Genomic DNA, 25028 nt, shown 5'->3' with positions numbered 1-25028 from the left:
TGAGAGGAAGAGAGCGCCTGCTGGGCGTAAACGAAAGGCGGTAAAAGAGACAGCGATCTGCGAATTGCTTACCACGGCCATTTTGTATTTCACTCGCTCTGTTTCGTTTCTAGCGTTCCTCTTGCTGATGTTCTAAGTGCGAACGATGAAGAGAGAAGTACCGCGCGAGCCGCCGTTTGACTTTGAGCGCGACGCTCGCTGACACAGCCGGTTCGTCCGCGATGCGCCGCCTCTCGGTTGGCCGCACCGAGCGGACCGGAGGGGGAACGCTGTGTTTGCACGCGCGCAACAGCGCTGCCATTCTGCGAGAGAGAAAGGGAGTAAATGCGCGCGCGCGCCCGCGTTGCAGTGGGCGAGAGCCGAGCGCCCCTTCGCCCCGCAACTCCGGCGGCGCGCGCACCAGCGTCCGCGCCTGCGCCCGCACTGGTTCGGAGGAGCTCAAACTCTGGCTGCCCAAAGTGGCGCGCCGAGTTTACTGCGAGTCCGGGCCGTGTCTGAGGAGCGGCGACGCAACTTTCCCACCGGCATCGATTAGTGTCGTTCGGTCGCGCCGGCGTGTTCCGGCTAAGCCCTTCGCCCCGAACCTGTTGGACGCGATGGACCGCAGGTCCATGGGCACGTGCTACGCGTTGGCCACCCTCCTGGCGCTCACCGGTAGCCCAGCAGCCGCCTGGAGGAACTACGGCACGCCCGGTAAGTGCGCCGCGCGGTCGGCACCGAGGCATGAGTTAGCGGGTCCGAGGACGTGCGACGAATCTCACTGGCTGGCTAAAGAACGCTCGAAAGAGCCGCTGGAGAAGATCACGTGCCTGTAATCTAGAGAAAACTAAACGTAAGCTTCGCACCTCATTCTATGGAACGAGGGAACGCTGGCAGCCACGCTGATTCTCCATCCATAACGCAAGGCCGGAAACCAGGAGCTGTCTGGTGACTTGCGACGTGCGCCGCCCGCTGTTAGCTAACGCCGACGCTGATTCACTAAGTTTTGCCGAATTGAGACGCATCACTGCGCGTATCGGTGCTTGCTACGAGCGATGCTGATAATTCGCCGCAAGACGCTTTTCCCCGAAACTGAAAACGAAGACTCACAGGACGCTTCAGGCACCTGTAAGTCTTTGTGGCCTTAATTGGGGTTGATAAAGCCATATTTTGGTGCAGTACACTCCGACTGCATTTTTAATAGATTACGTTGATCAGTATTTGTAAATTTGGTGCTTTCCTCACGCCCCCCTCCCCCTCTTTTTTTTTAACTGATGACACCAGTAAGGGATCGCTAGTCAAGACAACTAATGGCCAGGAGGTAAAGCAAAGAACAATTGAAAGTGCTTAAAGACGTCATTTTTGCGAAACCTAACGGTTGTCTACCGGTTGTCTAAATGTATTCATTTTATTACGACCTCTGAGGTGCAGTAGGACAGAAGTATGATAGGACAGAAGTGCCGCACAATTAAATGTCAAAGAGAACGCATAGAGTTCAGCTTCTCAGCTTCAGCTTCTTTAAATTCATACTGGAGGCGAAGTAGCCATAACTGACAAAAAGAAGAAGGAGAAAAAAAGACTGCAGCGCAAGACACACAAGCATGAAGGAATCGGAACAGGCGTCAGACGACTAGTCCGAAGTCAGAATCTTCTTTAGTGACCTACACTGGGTGTTGGTGCCCGGAAATGATCATAGATAAGGTGCGCTTCAACCTGAATGGGCCCGACGAGTGGAAAAGCGAAGTTGTCTTTGATACTAGGGTAGTGCATGCTGTCTTGCGGAGAATTAAAGAAAATCTTAACCACGTTCGTGGCACATATATATGTTACGTGAATGAACTCTGTGTAATCACTGTATTAGCAATGATCTATGTATACTTCATTTGAAATCTAACTTTCTTTTGCGTGTTTTTTACCTATTTCAACGAAGAAAAATTCGTGCGTAATATGAGTGTAGAAATTTAGTCCAGTTGCACAGCATAAAAGCCCAAAATTTTCTTTACTCTAGCGTTTGTGTGATCACCTATTCAGTTATTTTTTTATTGTTGTACCTATTTCGTACACGAAATATTTTGCCTTTTCGGAGCAGCAGAGATCGTACAACAGTCAAAGTTGTGTTATTTAAGGGCGCGGTTCATTGGAGCCGATACCATAGCTGCGTATTTTTTGTTTATGTCCATGTTAATTATTCAAATCACGGTATAGATTGCCCTAATAGACAAGATGGGGAACAAATTTCCTTTCTAGTTGTCTTTCCGTAAATGAACAAGATACTCTAATGGAGCCTCCTTTGAAGCCGCAAGGAATAGTGGTCATATTGTTCGACGAGTCATCAGCGCATTCCCTGAGAGTGCGTTCAGCAATGGCACGCGTTACATAAAACGGATAACAGAAGAAAGAAAGTTACGTCTGCCATAATGTGACTGGTTCGTGGTACTAACGATAATCCTGCCTGTGCCATTGAGTATCTGCACATCAAAGTTAATCTTTTCCAGCTCTTCTTTTCAAAGTCCAATAGGCGTGCACTTTTCACAGTTCTCGCCATCTCTGGGGATTATTGATTCCTTGGAATCAGATTCATGACCGTCAAAAAACTGTGTAATTGAGCCAGCTAGTAGATTGTTCGAAGATGTGAGCGACACAGCGAAGACAGGACCCGGTATGCAGGAAAACCTGCATCAGCGTTGGTTTATGTACGTATATCGCTCTGACCGTCCAGTTTTCCAGCTGTTGTCAACATATTCAGCCAACTTAATGCTTCCTTATGTGTATTAATCGAATTCTTTCACCACAAGCGCCATTTTGATACACCTTCGCGTAGATAGGTTTCCTGTGAATTTCTTCTTGCTCCGCGGGCGTGCTCTGTCGCTAATGGGTCATGGGGCAACACTGCGCTGTGACGTAAGACTAGCGACAGGACGGAAGCAATTGAGTTGCAGGACACACAAGAAAGAAACACTTTCTGCGCTTCTTGTGCGTCCCGCGTATCATCCCTTCACGTTTCGTCATCAGTCTAAGAACCAGTTGGTCTCTTCGAACACTTTTTTTTTTTACCTCGGCCGCAGCTCCATTCATAACATTAGGCCCTTCGCTTTGAAAATATCTTTAGTTAAGTGTTTGTACAGGCAGAGAACTCTAGCCGGTTTTAGGCACTGCGGAATTCCGTGTCCGCAATTAGTTAAATTGTCAGGACGTGTACATAATGATGAGTTAATCATAAAGTTGCAAAATAGCATAACACTATGACGCGAAACGTACGAGTAGCACATGGTCTGTTTTTTTTTCTTGTCTTTTTGTAGCGTGGTTAAATAAGCACTCACTGAGAGTAGAGTTGAACAAGGGCGTCTTCCGCTTGCTAGCCTATTTAGGAACGTCGACGAGGCGACAGATGCTAACAAATCAAGCGTACAGGGATTACATGCGTTTGAATGCCCACTGATTTATTGGAAAAATCTAACTAATAATTGAGTAAGTAATGCATTTCAAACATAACACTGAGAAGAAGTGGTTTCATTTATTTCTTTTGTGTGTACTTTGTGTCAGGAAATGGTATGGTAGAAATTCTACTTACTATATACTTGACCATACGCGCCTTGCTTCAACAAGGCTTACGATTGACGTGCCTATCAACGGCATAGCAATGACTCAACAGCGGGAACAAAAGCTATGTAGATGTGCTTGTTTAACATTGATGTATACTACCGGTAATTTAAATTGGCGCATCACCTAATTCAATAAAACGTTAAAGATGATTTGCCATGACAAAAAGAAATTAAAATTAAAATAACGAATTCAAATAAGAACAAAATATAAAGGGTACAAGTTAGCTGCAATGCGTTAGACGTAAAACTCGAGCGTAAATAAAATGTGAACATTGCAAAGCTCAGTATCTTTGGCCGCGATGGGCGCTTGTAGCAATACGAAATAAGGCTGCTTCGCAAGAAAGCTTGTTCGTGTTCATGTTTACAGGGCACAAATATTTGGTAAAAGTTGTCAGGCCCTTATGTTAGTAGACGTCGGTGTTCTTTCCGAAACTGTAATTCACCGAACTTTCAAAGATTTTGCACTTACATGTAGTGAAAATAAACTCAGTTGTCAATAGAGGAGGCGTACACAAGCAGAGCTCCGGGCTGAATTCACCTGCGATCAGCGCTCATTGCGCTTGGAGAGGAAACCGTATACTGTTTCACGAGGAAAACTGGTGTGCAGCCGTGCGCACTCACTGAGGCCACCGGCGTTTTCACATTGCACCCGGAGCAAGCCGACATGGAGCAAGGATGGAGGAACACCGCCCGTAAGAGCACCGCCCATAACCGAAAGGAAAACAACTTCGAGCTCATATGACATCTCTCGTTTGAAGGGCTGCGTTTCCCTCATCGGTCGCACGTGCTGCCATGCCCATTCGCCTGCTTTAAACTCTCAACACTCGCATTCACCGACTGATTCACCTGCTGATTCATCACGTCCCTCTGCGGGGCCTTTAACGATCTCGGGCGCTGCGATAGTTCACGACACGGGACTCCGCTATGGATATTAGTCTGGCGTGGTCAAGAGGAGAGCGCAGGCGGCAATTATATGTCCCCTCGTGACACTGCCGACGTCCTCCGACGGGGGAAACACGTAAGGCTCGCGAACGTGCTCTCACGCATCGCACCCTCGGGGTTAGAGACCCTCCTAGCGCTGGAGGAGTTGAGGCGTGGCTACTTGCGACTCCTTTGTTAGCGGGTGATCCCCGCATCGGCTCATCCCTCAGTGCCCAATGAAGGCAATATGCCATAAACATAGAGGGACGTTGATCCTTGTCTGAGATTTTTTTCTCTCGGTGCATTCGAAAATACTTAGTGAAGCTCGTGAAGGAAGATTATTTGGAACATTATTTGCGCAGGAAATGACAATAGCTGCAAAAGATCGAGTTGTTTTGGAAGCGTTATGACAAATGGACTTAGAAATAGCTTCTATATGAAGTTTAGTGGCCGACAGTACTGAATTGTTTGCGCAGGAAATGACAATAGCTGCAAAAGATCGAGTTGTTTTGGAAACGTTATGACAACTGGACTTAGAAATAGCTTCTATATGAAGTTTAGTGGCTGACAGTACTGAAGCTTTTTGTCTTGGCGATTCCTTCTCTACTGAAAAAGAAGCGTGTATACCCCTCAGAGACCGCGGTACGTTTTGTGTGCTCTCCTAGTGCACGCATTTACAGGGAACAAACCATTCGTTCGAATGTTTTTTGTATGTATGTTTGTTTGTCCAACGCAGAAGCATTTCTTGTCTATTTCTCTTCGCAACGTTCCTTTCAAGACACTTCATGGAAGTCATGTGATCTCTGAAATGTATTTGAGTCCGTCAATAATACTTCAAGTGAAAAAGTCTGCCAAAGGTTGTTGCTCGTCCGTGTGCGAAGTACTCTGCCATTGCCACAGCGCACATAGATGAAAGTCTGATAGCCTGAAATCTGTGGCACGTGCCCACAACGGAAGGTTGACCAAGGATCGGGAGTTTAGTACGAAGTGGTCTTGTCAGCTCTTCGTGCACCCACAGATCCTCTTTCTCTTTTCCTTGCCTTTATCCCTGGTCTTGTCAGGGAATTTCTTTTAGAAGAGGAGAGGTTTGTGGGATGTTTGCCTCTGCCATAGCATATTGAAACGTTAATGGCAGTTGTGTCAACGCTGGCATGCGGTTGAATCGCTTTATTTGGATCTGGAACACGCATAATGCCTTGTGGGGACCGGTAAATGGTCATCAGACACATCGATTATTATTTCGCCTCAACTGTAAATACTCTGTGTAATCCCCTGATTTTAGATCAATATAGATCGCATCCTTGCATAATACAAACAAGTAATCACATTTTCTGAAACGCCTATACGGCAACAGTTGTTTCAAACACCGTAATAATGTAAATTTGTGCATATTTTAGAACACTTTTAGAAGGTATGGAAACGAGGTTTTAGGGAAACACACCGTTTTGTGAAGAAGCTTGGAAGTCCCGAAAATCTTTCAGCTGGAAGCGGACTTTCATAGATATGGGGTATTATGAAATAAATTTATTCATAAATCTTACAAGCACGCAAGAATTAATGTTCTACACCTCAAGTGGCGCACGAAGTGACGCCTAAGTATAGTACCACGCGTTTTCTGCATGGCCTCGCGTAAAGCGCTCATGGACACGGCTTCTGTACAACTTCCGCGTTACAAACTAAAAAAAAAAAGCATCAGATTGGTGTAAACTAACGCATTACATATTCTCATAGGCTAGCTCTCAACGCTTAATAAGAAAAGGCTTGTGATTGTATATTAGAACTTCAGCTAAATTATACTAAAACATAGGTTGTTATATCCTTATAGCGAGAATGGTTTCATGCTATAGTGCTTTCAACTTAGAATGCGAAAAAGCCGTTACGATTGCTTCAACACTCACTAGCACGGGAAACACTGAATAGTCCTAATGACTGAGCTCTTTTTAACAACAGTGTGTGTTCAACGTGGCGAAGCTGCACCGGGACGTATGGGGACACCGTAGTAGATCTGCGGCACATTCACCTTCATTATCTGGGTTCTTAACATGCACTCAGTAATCCTAAGTACATGAGCGTTTTGCGCATTGCGCCACTATCACAATGCGCCCGCTACGCCTAGAAATCGAACTGGTGAGGTAGCACTCAGCAGGAGAAACGCCATAACCACTGTGTCACAATGGCGGGTTATGACGAACCGTTAGACCGCGGATAAGCAAGCTACACCGAGAATGCAACAAACGGTATCACGACCAACAAAGAGTGCAAAACATCGCATTCTTGTCTAGATACAAGATGGGACGAGCCAATTGGGATTTATAACCATATTCTCCGCGAGGAAGTGCTTCATGTGTCAACAATTAGTGCAATATTGTGGGAATGTGGGCCGGTTGGTACATGTGGCGTAAAAAAAAAAGTTGCAGCGCAAGGCACAGGACATAAGAACGAGACGGGCCAAGCGCTGGTGACGATAGCGCTTCGTCCGTTTTCTTTTTATGCCCAGTGTCTTGCGCTGCTACTCGTTTTTATGCAACAATTAGTGGTTTTGCTACGAATACAGTTGCCCAAGTTTGTCAGATTTTTTTCCGTTCCACTGAAGTTTGTTAGGAAGCAAAGTACAAATTTTAATGTTCATTGTGAGCACACTGTAATGTTTTTGCTTCAAGTCTGCATTTCGTGCATGTTTGAATGATTCATCATAGTCATTGTAGCAGCTGTAAGAAATAGCTGAAATATCGACGCCCTTACGATAGCGACTGAACACTCTTAGCAAGATTGACCAGTGATGGTTTTCTTGTGTACCTAGAAAATGGGCTGATCATGGCTGTTATTTCTTTTGTTGCGCTTCGTTTCAGTCATGGCACATCGTGGGCTAAAATAGTATAGTGGTATGCTACCTGCGATAAAATTAACAATCTTCCCTTTTTAAGCTGAGCATTCTAAGGACTACACCACGGCCGAAATGTGCAAGCGCGGAGATATTTGCACTGGGCACTGTCAAACGTCGAAGGCCGAACACCGTACAGCAGTGAATGGCCGCTAACAGAGTTGATAGAAGCGCAGTGATATGTTTGGGTTTTATTAAAGCGAAGCTTTTTTTGCCTACGCCTTCCTGATTTCCTGCCTCTCTGTTGGCTTCCTGCCTAGTAAGGAGAACAGATCCCGATGATCATTTAATCGAAATGGGGCCGATGTCGCAGAGAGCGCAACTGTAATATGACCCGATCCTGCAAAATGTGTAATCAAAAGTGGTGACAATGCGGACCTATCCTTACATCACAATGCGCATCCTCGCTAGGGTTTTTGCGTTGCACTGTAGTTATATGCGAAAGTTATGAATGGAAAAATTGCGTCCGAATTTCTGCGGTCTTCTTGAATTTACATGGACGCCATATCGGGGTGCGTGGGATGAAAGCGTTACGTTAGGCGGTTGGTATGAGGATGGTAGTTAGAAGCTGTCTTGTGAGGAGTGGCAGAAGGTCAAAGCATTTCGTCTGTCCCTTGTGAAAGGAATCTATTTCCAAGGTCGACCAGGAGGACGCGAGGAGCACCATAGCCTGTAACTCCATAGCATGTCTTCCCTTCCCGAGTTTCGAACTTCTGCGTTAATAGAAGAGTTCCGCATTGGAATTTTACTACCGGTCCTATTAAAGGACTTTCAGTTTGGTGCATATTGCAATGCTCCTAGGGATAATTTATTAACGCGGTGTTAAAATATTGATTATTTCCATTATTGAACTTTTGGGAAAGCAGTTTCTTCTTGCATTCATCACAATAGCTTCCTAGTAGCCAACATTGAAATTCCAGCCGTTATATACTGTTCACAATGTTGAAGACTACAGGTTTCACTGAGCGGCTGTGAATGTGTGGCGCACCACTGTTACTGACCTCCCCCACTCCGTCAGCGCCACATATCAGTGATGCAGATGAAAAGATTTGAATGGCTGAAAATGATCAATGGGTGTTCGAAGACTTCGGATAGTGTTGGAGGTGCTTAAAATAGTGTTACATACGTTGGGGAATACGCAGAATTACTTCCGTAGACGGACCATCAGTACGTCAATAAGGCGATTAGTATGCCCCTTAGTTACCCTGACCTCTTCAGGATTATCGACCAAACTGCTGCGTTGGTATCTCCGCTGCGATACATGAATTGCCTGGAGCCCCTGTAATGACATGACGAATTTCGCATATTTAGACATTGGCTGAAATGATCACATGACACATTGCATAGCTTTTCCCCATCTGATTACGCAAACAGAAAGGCAGCCGGTCTTGAACGCAGACCAGTCGATTCGGCAGAGGATGTTACATGCAAGTGATTTTAAACGGCATTTGAATGGAGCTTTAATCTTCAATTAAATGAGGTCGCCGCCCCATGTCTATATGCCTAACTACTACAAGCCACTACCAATCAAACATTACGAAGCAGACCTGAGGTCTATGCAGCTGTTATAAATCAGCCGTCGCAAACATGTAACACTGGCGTCCTTTACGCAGTCAAGTTTGTGCACAAAGAGAACGAATTTTCTTTCCCTGGAGTTTTTCTTGGTTATGCTCCAAAGCGAGTGGCATGCGTTAAAGCTTCCAGCGGTCGACAAAAGGACGAAATGTCGCCGTTACTATACTCTCTTCAGTTTGCCGGTGTGGGAGATTCCTCAAAGGCGATAGATAAGCAGATACGAGATTGAACGCAAACTTGTCCGTTTTCATGGCTAGCAAACGTAGCGGTTTAAGTGGTGAGCTTTCATTTACTGCAGCACGTACGCAAGTTCTAATAGGATGAACATGGTCACTTCTCTGTCACCACAGGCAGCGCGAAAGCTTCGTGGTCGGACAGTCGGGCACGCTCCTATAACGTTCCGCAGTACCCATTCAGTTCTTTCTAAGACATGTGAACTTCTCTCTCCCTTCACCTCTTTCAAACCCCTTTCCCACTTTCCCAGCTCAGGGTAGCCTACCGGGCTCAGCCTGGTTAGCCTACCTGCCTTTCTTTTATGAATTCTATCTCTTCCAAGACAGGGTCTTCTCTGGGTTCTTCACATAAGTTTGGCGTACGGGTGATGTGGGTATCTACCTCGCCTCAAAACTAGAGAAAAAGCCAGAATTAGTCGCAGAGTTGGCAAAATTAATGGTACAGGCGTAATTAGCGCCAATATAGTCAAATATTAGCCCTATTGTACCATAGACTGCATTATCTCCGCGATCGACCCACCTGGCCGCTTAGCAAAATAAAAAGAAAAAACAGAAGAAAGAAAGAAAAGTGGGCCAACCAAAAAGCGAATGAAAAAAATTGTCCTAAATGAGAGAAATAGATGGTCCGCGATAACGTAATCTGAATGTGGAATGAAGAAAATAATGCAACTAATGCAAAAATTATGATGCAATTATCAAAAATTGCATCATATGTATTGCCGCAGCTTCAATACATACGAGTATAAGTACAGCCGGCGCCATCCTTGTCTAGAGCGTGGGAACGGCGGCTGCCGGGGCGGTCATGAGCCAGACAGCGATGCCCAACGGTAGTTGCTGGGCCCAAACATGCCAAACAGCTACCGTTAGACGTCGCTGGATGCCTCAGGAGCACCTCGGAGGCCGCAGTCCCAGCGCTGTACGCAACGGTCACCAGTCAAGACGTACTTTTGGGCTAGTTGGTTCATACCCGTAGTAAAACCGCGCCAGAGAACGCCCTGTGTAGGTGTCGTTCTTCTTCGTCTGGTACCTTGCGTTATGTAGCGCTCTTTTACTACAAGGATTACGCAGACTCTACATATGCCATGTACGTCGACCTTGTCTTCTTTTGCATCGACGTTCATTGACACGCTTTTCTTTTAATAACCGCAATGCGCACGTAAAATCCATCTAGAGCTCCCATTCTCAACTAATATAGAGCCTTTTCCCAACTCTCTCATGGGCCCTGCCATGTTTGATCACGTGGTGGTGCGCCCATTGCTCGCCCCAGCAGGCCTCCGCTGCCTTTGTTTACAACGACAGCGCACGACGCTGGCGTGACACAGGAAGCCACTGTTTCGGCTTTCGTCGCAGACAAACAATGACTGCATTAACGGCATGGAACTTCGGCCAAATCTTTGGAAGACATGCGAACGTCGCATATCCATCCTTCCGAGCTCATTACGCCTTGTCCAAATGATGCGAGCAGTACCGTACGGTGACAACTACAAAGCGGGGTTAGAAATCGTTTTTAAGGCACAGTGGTTCATATTAACTCAGGATTGCAGTCATTCGCTTATCGTTCTTTCTTTCTTTATGGCCATTGGCTTGTAAGTCGCAGGTTGTCATATATCCTAATTCAGTAATGTTTTTTTTTTCGTGCGATGACAATGCGTTATTTATTTTCTCCCTAATCACTCATAAATGTGTCAACTTAAAGCATCCGTGTTTTGAAGTTTTGTAGTAGCTTATAGAAACGACGTAATGTTGTTCGTCAGTCGTTCATGTTGTGGCTCAGGACGAATAGTTCAGCTTCGAAGATTTCATATGTAACATATTTAAACCATTCAGTCGTTCGCATACTCCATTATCAGTGCACTCATGTCCAATTCACGACTGTGATTCTCAGTGAATAGGGCTGAAGGTTAGTGGAGACCGGAAAAACAATATTTACAAGAGCGAGCGAGTGTCCACTAATTTTACGATGTTATCTGACATCTTACTTTTCTGGGAACATTGCTTTTGGCATTCAAAAATCGCAAAATTGTTTCGCTACTGCCAAACCTTGGTTTCGATTAGATGAAGGTTCGACATTTTATTCCGCGGTCATGGAGCAAAGAAACAACACAAGCGAAGAAAACCTGGAAGGAGAGTACAGCTACAGTAAACCAGAGTTAACAGGATGCCATTAACGAGTTGCGCACCTTTTTTTCAATGCTTCTTCAATGTGAATGGCATGTTGTCTAACGAAATGCAGACCTGCGATGTCAGCGCGCTGACAAAGTATAATGTTCCAGATGAGTACTGTCGACTGAGGAACGAGTCCAGGACTATTCAGGTTCTCAGGGAGGTAGCGAGCGTCAGCCTGCTGCCGGTGGGTGACCAATGCTGTCCGCTAGCTTGGGTCGCTAGCTATGTGCTGGCTGCTATGTTGCTGAGCGGACAACATGGCCCACTGGGTACGTGCCCCGGCACACAACATTTTGACCTTTTTAAAGAACTCTATAAACCCATAATAAATGTACACACACCCTGAAATGACGGCGTGTATTGCCGACGTCTATATGCGGACTCCGATGCCGATGCTTACCAGCGATACCCGCGTTACTTACTCGTCCTTGAATATACTTATGTGGTGTCGGGCTTTCTGGTGATCAGCGAGGCTGGGACCCCGTACCGAGTCCTTCCATTGCACTCCGGTTGGCTGAAGTACGCCACTATCCCGAACTGGGACAGCTGGGTCATGTAATTTTTAGAATGTATTTTGTACGATATGCCCGTACCCCAGGTCTCATGCCTAAGGGTACTGGGATTGTACCTACAAAGTGACCAAAAAAACACCACAACAATCCAACGCTTAAAGACATACACGGCTCAGGTGGGCCAGCTTATTTCGAGAATTGTTGCCAGACACACCGGTATGAAAAAGAACAATATCATTCGACAGGTACAAGCCTTTATTATCTCCCGTATAGCATATAGTGCGCCATTCTTAAATTTCACGCATACCGAGAAACACACGATTGACATAATGATAAGAAAATCATTAAAACAAGCATTACACCTTCCTCTAAGTACAGCAAACGAAAAGCTATTAGCCCTAGGATTACACAATACACTGGACGAAATTATAGAAGCACAGAGAACACCGCACTATGAACGCGTAACACACACTGACTGGAGGAACAATACTAAACAAGCTGGAAATACCAGACACGAATTGAAGTAAAGAGAGATATTCCACTGGACATCAGGAACACCTTCATAATACCCCCCCCCCCCCTCCAGAGAACATGCGCCCATAACGCAGAGCGACAGAAAGCAAGAGCTCAGAGGCTTAACAAAGTGCTCAAAGACGCTGAACATGTGGCTTATGTTGATGCTGCAAAGTATCCGTCACAACCAGCCATGACTTTAGCAGTTGTTACGGGTAAAAAAATGAATATCGCAACAACTAGCTTCATACGTACCAAACACCCAGAAGAAGGGTAAGAGGCTGCAATAGCTTTAGCATACGCATCAAGCACTGCATTATGCATCGTCACCGACTCCAAAGCAGCCGTAATTAATTACACCAAGGCACTTATATCCCCTCAAGCATACTGAATTCTCATTGGAACACATCCTACCTGCAGAAGAACTGTTCGACTCATCTGGACGCCAGGTCATGCAGGGGTAATTGGGAACAACGCTGCACACAACGCTGCCCGAGAAAGTATCAACCGCGAGAATCACTTGTGTCGCCCACCTCTCTCTGGACAACAAATCACCGAAGGGACACAAACAGAACTACGGCCTCCAGAGCCAGAACCAGATCAAGAAATAACAGCTTCACAATACGAACAAATGCTCGCTATAAAGTGCTCGCTATAAATAGCTTCCTCCTGACAAACCATTAAACAAACACCAAGTAACTGCGTGGAGACTTCTACAAACAAGCACCTTCCCTACGCCACTACTCAGGCACCGAATACACCCAGAAGCATACTAATCACACTGTAAGACATGCAATACACCACGTGCAGACTTCCATCACATGATATGGGCATGCCCATCAGCTCCAAACAATATTAGACTTAGCATAAACCACAATGCTAAAATAAAAACCCCTCAGCAGTGGGAGGCATACTGCTCAAAGAATGCCCAGAAGACCAGCTTTGGGCTGTCCGGCTGGCGGAGGACGCCATTACAGTTCAAGGCCTCGCCTGCGTTGATCAGCTTTTGGTACAACAATCCATGTGAGAATTCCAGTTTTCAATCCACTAACTATGAAGAAGCCTTACTCAAATGTGCACGCGTACAGCATATTTAGCAGACTTTTAAAAAAAAAAGGGGGGGGGGGGGTGAGGCTTAGCGTCCTCAATCTACACTGCGAATTGTGAGGGACACAGTAGTGCTGGGGCTCCGGATTTCATTTCCACCATCCGTAGTACTTCCGCGGACCGGAAATAGAACCACTGTGGAGGCCACGCGGCGGGTTTTGATGCAGAAAATGGCTACATCGTCGGCAACAAGCGTCGCCACCTCTTCAGCGCCTTTAAGTTCTGCAATATACAATCTTTATATCAAACGTACCCCGGCATGGAAGCTTGCGAGTCATACTTGGTTCCCGAATTGTACACGCGTAATGGGGCATCAATGAAAACAACAGCAGACTGACATTTACATTCCATAAAGTAATGTCAGTCTGAAAAGGGCGTAAGAGAGCTAAAAGTAAGTTACGTTTATGTTTGTTTTTGCTGCGAATGTAGTCAAAAGCATAAAACGGGGCCTTGATGTTACTCTGGTCCGTACTTCCCATTACGGCATTATCGTCATGCCACCTCCCATTCCTCTGCTTCATCCTCGCCTCAAAGCGAATGGAAACAAAAGATTTCCCCTCCAGCGTCAGCAGGGCTTCAAGCTATGGCTCCTGTGCCTAAATTCACTTAGGAGCCGGAAGCACCAACTGATGCACCATCTTTTGTTTCGCGTTTTTCTTTTCTTTATTGTAATTACTGCGCGCTCGCGCAGCTTAGGCGCTTAGGGATTTCTACGGTGGTGGTGCTCCTGGTGTTGCAACAGGTGGAGTTAGCATGCCGAGCTTGGCCGGCAACTGTTCCGCCTGAGCACATCTTACACTATATACGGACAGGTGTTTCTCCAAACGCTCATAAATGCTCGTGTCGCGGAGGAAGCGATTTGTATGGGATTTTCTGATCAACGCAGACTCTGAGAGGGGTGGTGTTCATGTGTTTCGGCGGCCACAGCAGGCCACAGCAGACTTTTGCTGTTTTCGATTCTATCAGTACTGGTTCGCTCCAGCCCTTCCACATCTAATGCAGGTGAATCTCGCTGGCTTGCTGGTCGTATTTAGTCCACGATCTCGCTCCACGTCGTTCTCCACAATGCGGTAGGCGTCTCACGACGCTGTTCCGTGTCGCCTGGTCTGTTTTTTACTGCAAGTATCGCTTTGGTGGAAAGAAATTTTTGATATTTTCCCTGCGTGCCCTGTTGTAACTGGTACACACGGGCAAACGGAGACGCTCAGCACGTCTCCGTTTACGAGCGGTTTCTCCAACGCACAAACCCACACTTAGCAGCTCGTAATGGTAGCTTTTATAGTTCAAATCAAACGCCGCTGCCAAGGTCAAATCAGCTAACTGCAAAGCGCGAGCGCGTGGTCGGCAGTACCGTCTGCTGGTGATAACCACCAGCGCTATCTGCGATGGCATGAGTGTACTGTTAGGTACCGAACATGCCACACCAGGCCTCAGACCTTTGACTTATCTCGAAGGAATGTGAGTGCGTCGCTGCCGTCGACTTTTTTGTTGCAATTGGTGCGGTTTAAACGGCGCCGAGGGGCTTTTGGCTCGATCAGGTAATGTGAATCCTACGCACGTAGAACGTAAACGATGAAAAAAAAGAAATTAGGCTCGGTCATTCGGCCCGTGGGACCCAATTCACAAAGCTTTTCATCTAAGGGCTCTTTACCATTGGCCGGCTGCCTTCGCTAATAATATGTACAGCATCGCGATCGACTGCAGTATGCAGCTCTAGCGTAAGAACCCTTTTGTGAATGCGGGCCCAGTTACTATAGGCTCATTCGATTCACCCTACACATCGTGGAATAGTTTACGTCAGTTCAGTGCCAGTTCTTACTCGTGCGGAACCGGCACGGCACCTCCTAAACAAACGCTGCAGAACCTTCCTGACGAGTGCAGGGAATGCTGTGAACTCATTCTGCATGAAGCCTGCACTGAGTGAAACGAACGGCGACGTGCACACGCATCCATGTCGAACCAGTGAAACGAATAGCGAAGCGCAGTACCTCGTGAACTAGTTCAGAAAGTGTAGGTTAGTTGAGGCCACGGATTGATACGCGCACGTCTCATTGTTCTTTCTGGAAGTTCATGTGAATCACTCAAACTACCGTACCGTGCTGAAAAAGTATCCAACGATCTCTCGTTTTGCTGCTACCAAAAAAAAAATGTAGGAAGTCCACAAAAATGTTTGCTTTGTCTGTCCGTCCAGCCTTTCCATTACACTTCGTCGTTTAGGTCACCTACTCATACTTACCTTCTTTACCCAAGTGACTTAGTGTACGCAAAAGCCCAAACTTTGGTTGGGTTCTTTTGTACTGTTGTGCGTTCTTTTGGGCGCCCCGCTGGTGACGTCCTCGGACTTTGAGTCCTCCATTTCTATAACCTACTATTCTACTGTAATTGCTTAGAAGGAAGCAGAACTTGCGATCGAGGTCGAATAACATTCGTACGGATCGGTGGAGACCTTGCGGATTAGAGTCACCATTCAGCTGCGAGCTCAAACTGTGCTGTGTGTCTCTGGCTGCTTATTACCGTAGTCTTTTCGAACTGCGACAGCCACCGAATTGCGCTCCAGTTTTGTCTCACGCAGTTTTGTATAAGCCCATCACTTAGTCCGGGACAGACAGCCCAACTTTACTTTAATTGTTTCCTTTCTCCTCTTCGCCTTTCTTCCCCTTTCTTCCCATCCTCCTCACACCTAGTAGTATGTCAGTACTCGGTGCATCGGGCAGGCTTCCAGGTTTCCTGCCGAATAATCTCGCTTTTCTACGGAGCAGTTTTACCGGCGCAAGAGAGAAGCAACTTTTACGCAGCACGAGAAACTTGCGAAGTAGGCGGGTGGCCGTAAGTTATCCACGTCACTTTTGTTGCTCTTCTTAAACAAAGAGAGCCGCTGTGCTGCCATACAAGCTCCTTAAATTTCACGCAGTCTCTATGTACAAGCAATATTTTCTAGCGTTTCAATGGTTGTATCAATTTAAACCTTTGTACCTAACCTTAATGACAGCCTGTAATTTTGTGATGTGGTATAGGATCAAGCCAAGAGTTTTCTGCTCTATTGACATAGCTGTAAAGATCTAAATCTTTGTGCCAGTCTCACGATCTTGAGAAGTGCACGCGACAGCGGAAATTGATGAGTAAACGTCAGCAATGTGAACAAACCCCACATCACATGCATGCATCATCTTCGGAACAGCACAAAAGGACCAGACAAGTTAACAGGCTACCTAAGATTGCACCATTGTGAAACTTTATTTCATGACATACCTTGGTTACTTTTGAAAGTTAAGCTCTATGGAGCTGTAGGCTCTATGGAGTCTTCATCGTCCGAAGTTGAATCGCTCGCGTCTACATCATCAGGCGAGACAGCAAAGCGTGGCCGGAGGTGCCACCTCGCGAGGCACCGGAATCGACTTGGCATTCGAGAACATGCCACGCACCGTACACGAAGTGAGGTACCAATCGACATACTACACCGATCACAAGGTCATGCTACTGTGGATCAACTTGGACCCGCAGACGCGGTTGCCGGAGATTATAGACGACGACGACGACGACGACGACGACGACGACGACGAATAAAGTGCAACGCGCTTCAGGTACCCACGGACGTCGACTACGACATGCCCCCAGAGTATGAGGTGGATTTCACCTAAGAAACCGATGAAGAAATATAGTGTCAGCCCCGTGGCGCCGCTTGGAAAAGTACTGTCATCGCTCGGCAAAGTGGTGTCATCGGGCTGAAAAGTGGTGTCATCGAAAAAGAACACTCAACTCAGTGTTCGCGAAACACTGTGTTAATGAGAACTCCGCAAATAAAACTCAGCTGAGAAATCGCAATATGGCCGGTTGGTCGTCTTCCGTTGCTGCGACCTCATAAACAGCAACATTACACTCGGAAACATAACGTAGCAGCGCTAAACTCAGCGACACACTCAGCGACAAGTAATGCTCTCGCATTTACACATCATAGGAATTGCTTAGGTGCCCCAATTTTTTTTTGTCATTTTAGAATTCCTGTTATTTCGTGTCTGAAAATGATCCTTGTGTGAATTCCGGCAGAAAGACATTTACCACGTTGAATTATTGTCCACAATAGAATACGAAGACGAAGTGACTGCGAGCCAGGACGCTATTCTTCTAGCACAGCTATTTTCGCCTGATTTCTGTGTATATTACGGGGGAGCCGCCATGGGCTGTGGCACGGATGCAAATTGACGTCCCCGCGCCTCTGCCGGGAATGACGACTGCAGTGGTGACTGCGTCTAGGAAGCGCACTGGCCTCCAGAGCGACACCGACCGCGACGATACCAGTGTCTACTCACTCAGTAGTGAGGACTTCTCCGATGACGACTTTCATGTGAGGAGCCGCAAGGCGAAACGAAGAAGCACCAGGACCAACCTGGCTTCAAGCACGTCGACTCTAGGACCAACTCGGAATACTTTAGTGAGTACGATTCTATTTGTACCGGAACTCGCTACCGACAACCTGAGGTGACTGAACAGACAGTCTGTCTCAGTGTTTCTTGAAGCAGTGACGCCAGATCAAGTCGCGGACATCAGAGTCAACACACGAAAAAATGTCTTGGCTATTGACGTTGTACATGAGATTGCGCTGCGAACTTTGAGCAAACTTACGGAACTTGGCGGCATGAAGGTCCGCTCGTATTTTCCTCTGGACATTGACACCACTACTGTTGTCATCTACGACGTGGACGTCTCCATCTCCAGCGCTGACTTGCCTATTCTAGTGAAGCCAGCCATTGATGGCTTCACGGCCGAAAAGTGGGCCACTTTAGACACCCCGTACAACCATTTATCCGAAGGCTACTCCAATGCCGCAATTGCATGAGGCTTGGGCACGTAAGTGATGTGTGCGAGAACACGAGAATTTGCTCGTGCTGCGCAGAGCCCCACGCTGCAGATTCCTGTGTAGCCACTGTTCTCAAATGCCCCAATTGCATTGGGTCCCATGATGCTACGTCAAAGGACTGTCCCAAAATGATGAAGGAACGGGTGGTCTTGAAGCAGATGGCGAGAGACCGTTCATCTCGTCGGGAAGCTGTTGCGGTCGTTAGAAAGCGACGCTCCCGACGCCGTTGGACTCCAAAGAACACAGATGCCTCCTTGAAGAGCGCCACAACCGACAACTCCGCCTCCTCTGCCCCATAGGCCTGGCGGAGTCGAGTCTAACGTCGTGCCGCACAACACCAATACTGAAGCTTGGCCCGTGCTACCAAAGCGGCAGCCTCCACCACAACTGAAGCCACAGTCGAAGAAACCACAGGGACCACAGCCAATGGCACAGCTGAAGCCACAGTTAATTGAAGCCACAGCCGGAGCCACTGCCGGAGCCACTGCCGGAGCCACAGCCGACGCCCCAGCCGGTGCCACAGTCGGTGCCACAGCCGTCATGTACAACATCAAAGGATACAGCGCACCGCGGTAGAGCCCACAGCGCCGACTCTCGATAATTGTCCGAAGAAGATCGGCAAGTGGCTGTGATGCTTTGGTCCCTCATAAATACACTTCGTGTACTTTTCAGCAAGTTGAATACTCCGCCAGCGCTAAGTGCAGTGCAAGTACTGGATGCTCTTAATCCAGTGCTTGCAACTCTCGAGTAAGCCCCATAGCTCACTCGCAGCCTCCTATCCGCGCAACGACCACTGGCCCTTTGGTTGCCCCTGATGGGATCAACGAAGATCACCACCTATGGAATTCCACTTCGGTGTCACGGTGCTTCACTGCACACAGTCATCACTTCGTTCCTCTTTTGTTCTTTCTATTCCCCCTTTCCCTCACCTCCAGTGTAGGGTAGCAAACCGGACGCTCGTCTGGTTGATCTCCCTGCCTTTCCTCTCTTTGCTAACTCTCTCTCTAGCTAATCATAATCTAAAAATACTGTTATATGTTCTGCTATATAACGGGCTATGTTTATATGTCACGCTATGCTTATGTTATGTTATATGCTATGTTATATGTTATGCCAGGTAAAGCCATTTGTTTCTATGAAATAGAGTGCGTTTCTTCTAGTAATAATGCGAGGACAAACATGCTGAAATTTAGGGATCCTTGTTGAGAATAAAGGCTTTGCTTGAAACATTTTATTCACCTTTATGAGGTATTTAGTCTTCAGTCACGGTTGACACTAAATGGCAGTGGTACATAATCATATTGACATGTTACCGACCTGTAAGAATGGGCTACACTGGCGTTTCTCGGAATCTAAATTTATGAATGATACGTTTTCTTTGCGCACTGTGTTCCTCTTGCGTGTGGTCTGTAGACATTGCTTCTTTCCGCTCTCATAAAGCGGGGTCATTAAGGTCGAGATTCGTGCCCTATAGGGTTGGCGTGCGTAAAGACGTTTTGTATGTCATTTTTGACGCGTTCACCGTTTGAAAATCGCGAGAAAAATACTCAAAGAGCCTCTGACGACCATTTGGAAAACGCACTCCTAGATGCTTGAACGGCCGCTTCTTGCGAAAAGAATCGTCCTTAGTCATGCAAGCTAACTTAAACTGCGGCGTTGTGAATGCTGCGCGTGTTGTTCCAAGGGGATGTGGGCATGTTCGGTAGCCTTTGGAACGGGTCGTCGCTGATCACTGGATGAGAATTTGTTTTGGATAGAAAGTACTCTGCTTGGTGCTCTTAGTGCGCCCAAATCTTGCGCGGCATCGTAAGTACCTGCATCTGAAGAGCAGTCGTGTTTTTATTCTTTCTTTTTCTTGGTTCACTGTGTACGCGAAACACTTACATTGTCTCGCGTTCTAACGACATCAAGCAAGGAGCAATTTCAATTCGCTTTACCTATTTTATCTTCCCAGTGGAGAAGAGAAAGTGAAGCGAACAACTCCAAATTAGGGTTACAGTAACCCTCAGTGTTGTTGTCAGACGCAGGACGCAGGTCCCTACAGTTGCCATAAATATGAAAAAATCCCGTGCATCAGGCGAAAAGGTATGCTAAACGCGTCATCCGCCTGCTCTTTATTACCTTTGCTCACCACCGTTAAATAAGTGCGAGTGTATGACTGTATATTCATTAATTTGACTCTGTGCCGGCATGGCACTGGTTTCGTGGACTTTTGGTGACTGTCGTTAGTGTTTGTGAAAGAGATGCTGTGCCTAGACTGCCGCCAGGCTAAGCCCGGATGTATATAAGGAAAAGAAGAAAAAGACAGGAGGTTAACCAAGTTCCACCTGGTTTGCATTCTACGCGTGAGAGGGCGAAGTGGGAAGAAAAATAAAATCAAAAGGAGGAGGAAAGTGGGAATGAATGGCTTCAGACTGAAGGCGCCTGAACGAGGTTAGGTGAATTAACCATGTGTGAGCGCGCATATGTGTGCGTACGCTGGTGTGTCCGCAGTCGTGTTCCTACGTACCAACAAGACTCATCACTATCAGCGAGTAAATGATCTGTTAAGGCATAACAATAAGGAGTGAGGTCCACAAGGCACGCTATATTTAACTGCTCTTAGGGCTCTTTTGACTACCACATCGACATTTATCTCGGTCGTGGAATAGTTGTTACTTCACAAACTGCCTATAGTAACCCACGATGTTTCAAAATTGGCGGTGGGGTGGCAAAGCACCATCTGATCGAGTAGACGCCCTGGCGTGAGGGTTGTTCTTTTGTTCTGTCTACATACCGCATAGAACAAGATTGTTATTCACTTCATAATGCGGTTGACGTCCTTTAAACAGGCCCACTAGCTGTTTAAAACAACTGGCGCTTGCTCAAACGTAGCACGAGATAGAGTGCGCGCGCTAGTTTCCATTCGGCTGCCGATACCACTCTTCTTTCCTTTCGTCACGAGCGGGAGCGTGTCGGTTACTCTCATTCTTACCTCGCGGCAGCTAACGCTTTGAAATGTTGTGTTAGACTGTACCGCCTTAGGGATCGGCCTAGGTCGTAACGGAACCGGTTGTAACGTTTCCTTCCAGACTGGAAAAATATCGTATTGCCGTGGCCGTCATACTATCGTCGTCGTCCTCATCGCTGTGCTTCTGTCATCACACACAGGCTTGCGTCAAACGCAGCTGCTTGCTTTACACAAATACGGTGGTCGGTCTGGTAACTCTGCAAAGAACGTACATCGGTTCCCACGTTGCGTGAAATCTGCGGGGTTTTTTTTTTTTTTACTTCCACAGGTATTTGCGAAACTTGCAATACGTTTACTTGGAACCCATAACTACTTTAAGGGGGTTTCAAACTGTTCCTTTGAGTAACGTTCCCGCGTCGTGCATGGTTTCTCGTAGATTATTTAACGACGCCTTCCTTTTATCTTTATTTTATTTATTGATTTCTCGTACACTCGAGTACTAAGTCTTGCTCACGGGACACTTTCTCTACCGCGTATATCTCACTATAATTGACTGGCGAAGTGTTTTTTCCTGGTGTTGATGTTATTGTTGCTGTCTCGGCGTGTGTGTGTGTGTGTGTGTGTGTGTGTGTGTGTGTGTGTGTGCGTGTGCGTGTGCGTGCGTGCGTGCGCGCACGTCCGTTCGTGAGTGTGGTCATTTAAAAACAAGGGAACATGTGGTTCCTCCCTCCCTGCCCAGTCCTTCCACAGATCCACAGAATTCACGTCGGTCGGTGTTCACGCATGCCCCCGGACATGGGCCGTGCCCGCACGCACCGCGCTTCGTATAGCGGAAGCAACCTTTCAGGCGCCTGGCCGCACCGTGCGCATGCCGTGCTTGCGCGAATACAAACGATTTGATGCGAGATAAAGCGGGTAGAGCAGCTCGAGAAAGCTTCTATGCCAAGAACGAGACGTGTAGTCCGCTTGTCCATTGTCTGCCTTCGATTAATGGGAAATAAAAAAGACGAAGAAACGAGGTGGTTTCTAGAGGTATATATTGATCCCACTTGCCGTGGTGGGTGAACAAATCGATGCGTTATTTTTGAGAGACGTCTTTTCTCATGCCAAGTGGCGATTCGCTGTAGCTGACCTTCCAACAAAGCGTGATTGAAGTCGTATGTCAGCACCGCAGAAGTTCTTAGTTGAAGAGGGCAAACGGGAAAAATAGAAAGCGACCACGCGGCGAGTAAGGATATAAACTGCTTCTTGAAACCTTCTCCTTGCAGCGAGCGCCGAAATCCGTCCTCCGAGTAATTTATGGCTGCGCTCACAAGAGTGTGAACGGCAATTCCATCCAATGGGACTTTTCGCATCACCCCCCCCCCCCTATCGCTTTCTTTCTTTCACAAACTTATGCCACATTCTTTAGTCACTGACAACTCTGGTCTTATTGCAACCCTGCTAAATTTAGCTAACGTGTGGCAACATTGCACACTAAGTGGAGAAAGAAGTGTACTACACTTTAATATATTTTCTTATTCAGCGGTCTCTCACGATGGCAAATGTTGCTGGTGTCGAGGTGCACCGAGGCCACCCTAAACACGTGCATAGGGCTTGACCTTGTATGCTCTCCAGAGAGCGAATGTTTGTCCTGCATGCGTTTAACAAACTGGTAGACAGTAACCCAGGAGTCCCATGAACACCCTGTACAGCTGCAGCACAGAACGGGCTGGTGCACCCCAGGTTTTCCCGCAGAGAAATTTGAATACCTGAGCAATGGTATTTAACTTCTTCAGATAGACGCACTGAAAGCTCCAGGAGAAGTCGCGGTCAGTGATCTCACCCAGAAAGCGATGCGTCCATATGATCTAGACACACGTAGCTATCGATCTCTCAGAGCACACATTCGCCATCTGTCAAGGATCCCCGACAATCACTTAGCTTACCTACCGGCCGAGAGACCTCAAGTGAGGTTTTCAAAAGTGATTATCGCTCATCAATAGTGCTTACCGTCATCTTATACACCGGCGGTAGCGCCTTCATCTCCCCTGTGGTGCCTGCGACAGGCTCAAGTTAACTTTGCTTTTCCCGGAATTACTGCACTACAAAGAAGCCCAATCATCGGTCACCGCCTCTAAAACAACTGACGCTCCTGTTACTGCAACAGACATATCATGACCACACATTATATATATATATTGTTAGGTGTGGAAAGATTACAGGCTATTGACAGCGGAGTCAGAGATCCAGGCCGACACTCGCTCGCGGCGGCTCGTCTCGAGTATCTCGCGGATAATATTGTCACGTGGCGGTGACGTTGAAGAACGCAGTAGCAATACTGTGAACGACAAAACTAACTTTTATTGGGCGAACCTGTGCCCACAAAACAGGCTACAATTATAGCACAATGATAGTGGCGAACACTGTCGGCGATCGTTGAAAATCTGATCAGCGGGTCAAGCGCGTCGGCTTTTATACATCAGTCGTCGAATGTTCCAGAGTAATCGCTGGGACCCGCGTGCCTTCCACAAAGTTCTACACCGTTCGCGTCGCGCATACAAGCAATCAGATTACGCAAGGTTCGGCGACAACAGACAGCGGATGCAAGCATCGATAACATTCCAGAAAATTCCGATACATACAGGTGCGTCCTGCGCCGTGCGAAAACATTTGTTAGGCGGTGAAACATGTCGCCCGATAAAGACAAGTACACGTGTCAATACCCCCCTCTTAAAAGGCATCGACCCGATGCTGCAAACAAACGAGAGTAATAAAGAAAAGCACTGGTAGCAAAGAAAACAACAAAATAAAGAAGCTCGTCAGCGTGCGTAAAAGGGCTTCAGACGCACTACGTGGACCACTTCAGATCGTGCCCGGTGCCACTGTGACTGGGAAATGCTGTCTGGCACGACCTGATATAGTCCACTTCGCCAACATGTCGGATGATCTTGTAAGGTCCGAAATAGCGTCGCAATAGTTTCTCACTGAGTCCTCGTCGACGTATTGGGGTCCAAACCGAAACATGGTCACCGGGCTAGTACTCGACGAAGCGTCGTCGGAGGTTGTAGTGTCAGCTGTCGGTACGCTGCTGGTTCTTGATCCGTAGGCGGGCTAGCTGTCGGGCTTCTTCGGCGCGCTGGAGATAGGTAGCGACGTCAAGATTCTCCTCCTCAGTGACGTGCGGCAGCATGGCGTCGAGCGTCGTCGTCGGGTTCCTGCCGTAAACCAGCTTAAACCGCGTGATCTGTGTTGTTTCTTGCACCGCCGGGTTGTAAGCGAAGGTTACGTACGGCAGGACGGCATCCCAGGTCTTGTGTTCGACGTCGACGTACATTGCTAGCATGTCGGCGAGGGTTTTATTCAGGTGCTCCGTAAGACCATTCCTCTGTGGGTGGTATAGGAAGTTCTCCTCCTGTGCCTTGTCTGACTGTACTGAATTGGGTGAGCTCTGCTGTAAAGGCCGTTCCTCTGTCGGTGATGAGGACTTCTGGGGGGCCATGTCGCAGCAGAATGCTTTCGACGAAAAATTTTTCCACTTCGGCTGCGCTACCTTTCGGGAGAGCTTTAGTTTCAGCGAAGTGGGTGAGGTAGTCCGTCGCCACGACGATCCACTTATTTCCGGATGTTGAGGTCGGAAACGGTCCCAACAAGTCCATCCCGATCTGCTGAAAAGGTCGGCAAGGAGGCTTGATCGGCTGTAGTAATCCGGCTGGCCTTGTGGGTGGTGTCTTCCGTCGCTGACAGCCTCGGCA

The 25028-nt window shown here is 47.3% G+C and overlaps 1 protein-coding gene across 1 annotated transcript in view; it reads left to right on the top strand.

Annotated features, from left to right (window-relative positions):
• Positions 1 to 383: 383 nt before the first annotated feature.
• Positions 384 to 25028, top strand: part of LOC126544532 (B-cell receptor CD22-like) — a 149791-nt gene continuing 125146 nt past the window's right edge. The window contains exon 1 of the mRNA XM_050191876.3: positions 384 to 693. Coding sequence (XP_050047833.1) covers positions 597 to 693 — 97 coding nt within the window. The 5' untranslated portion in view covers positions 384 to 596. The remainder of the gene's footprint in view (positions 694 to 25028) is intronic.

The sequence above is a fragment of the Dermacentor andersoni genome, chromosome 1 (assembly GCF_023375885.2).
Source record: "Dermacentor andersoni chromosome 1, qqDerAnde1_hic_scaffold, whole genome shotgun sequence".
Lineage (NCBI taxonomy): Eukaryota > Metazoa > Arthropoda > Arachnida > Ixodida > Ixodidae > Dermacentor > Dermacentor andersoni.
The sequence above is the reverse complement of the archived record's forward strand: the minus strand, read 5'-3'. Positions and strand labels throughout refer to the sequence as shown.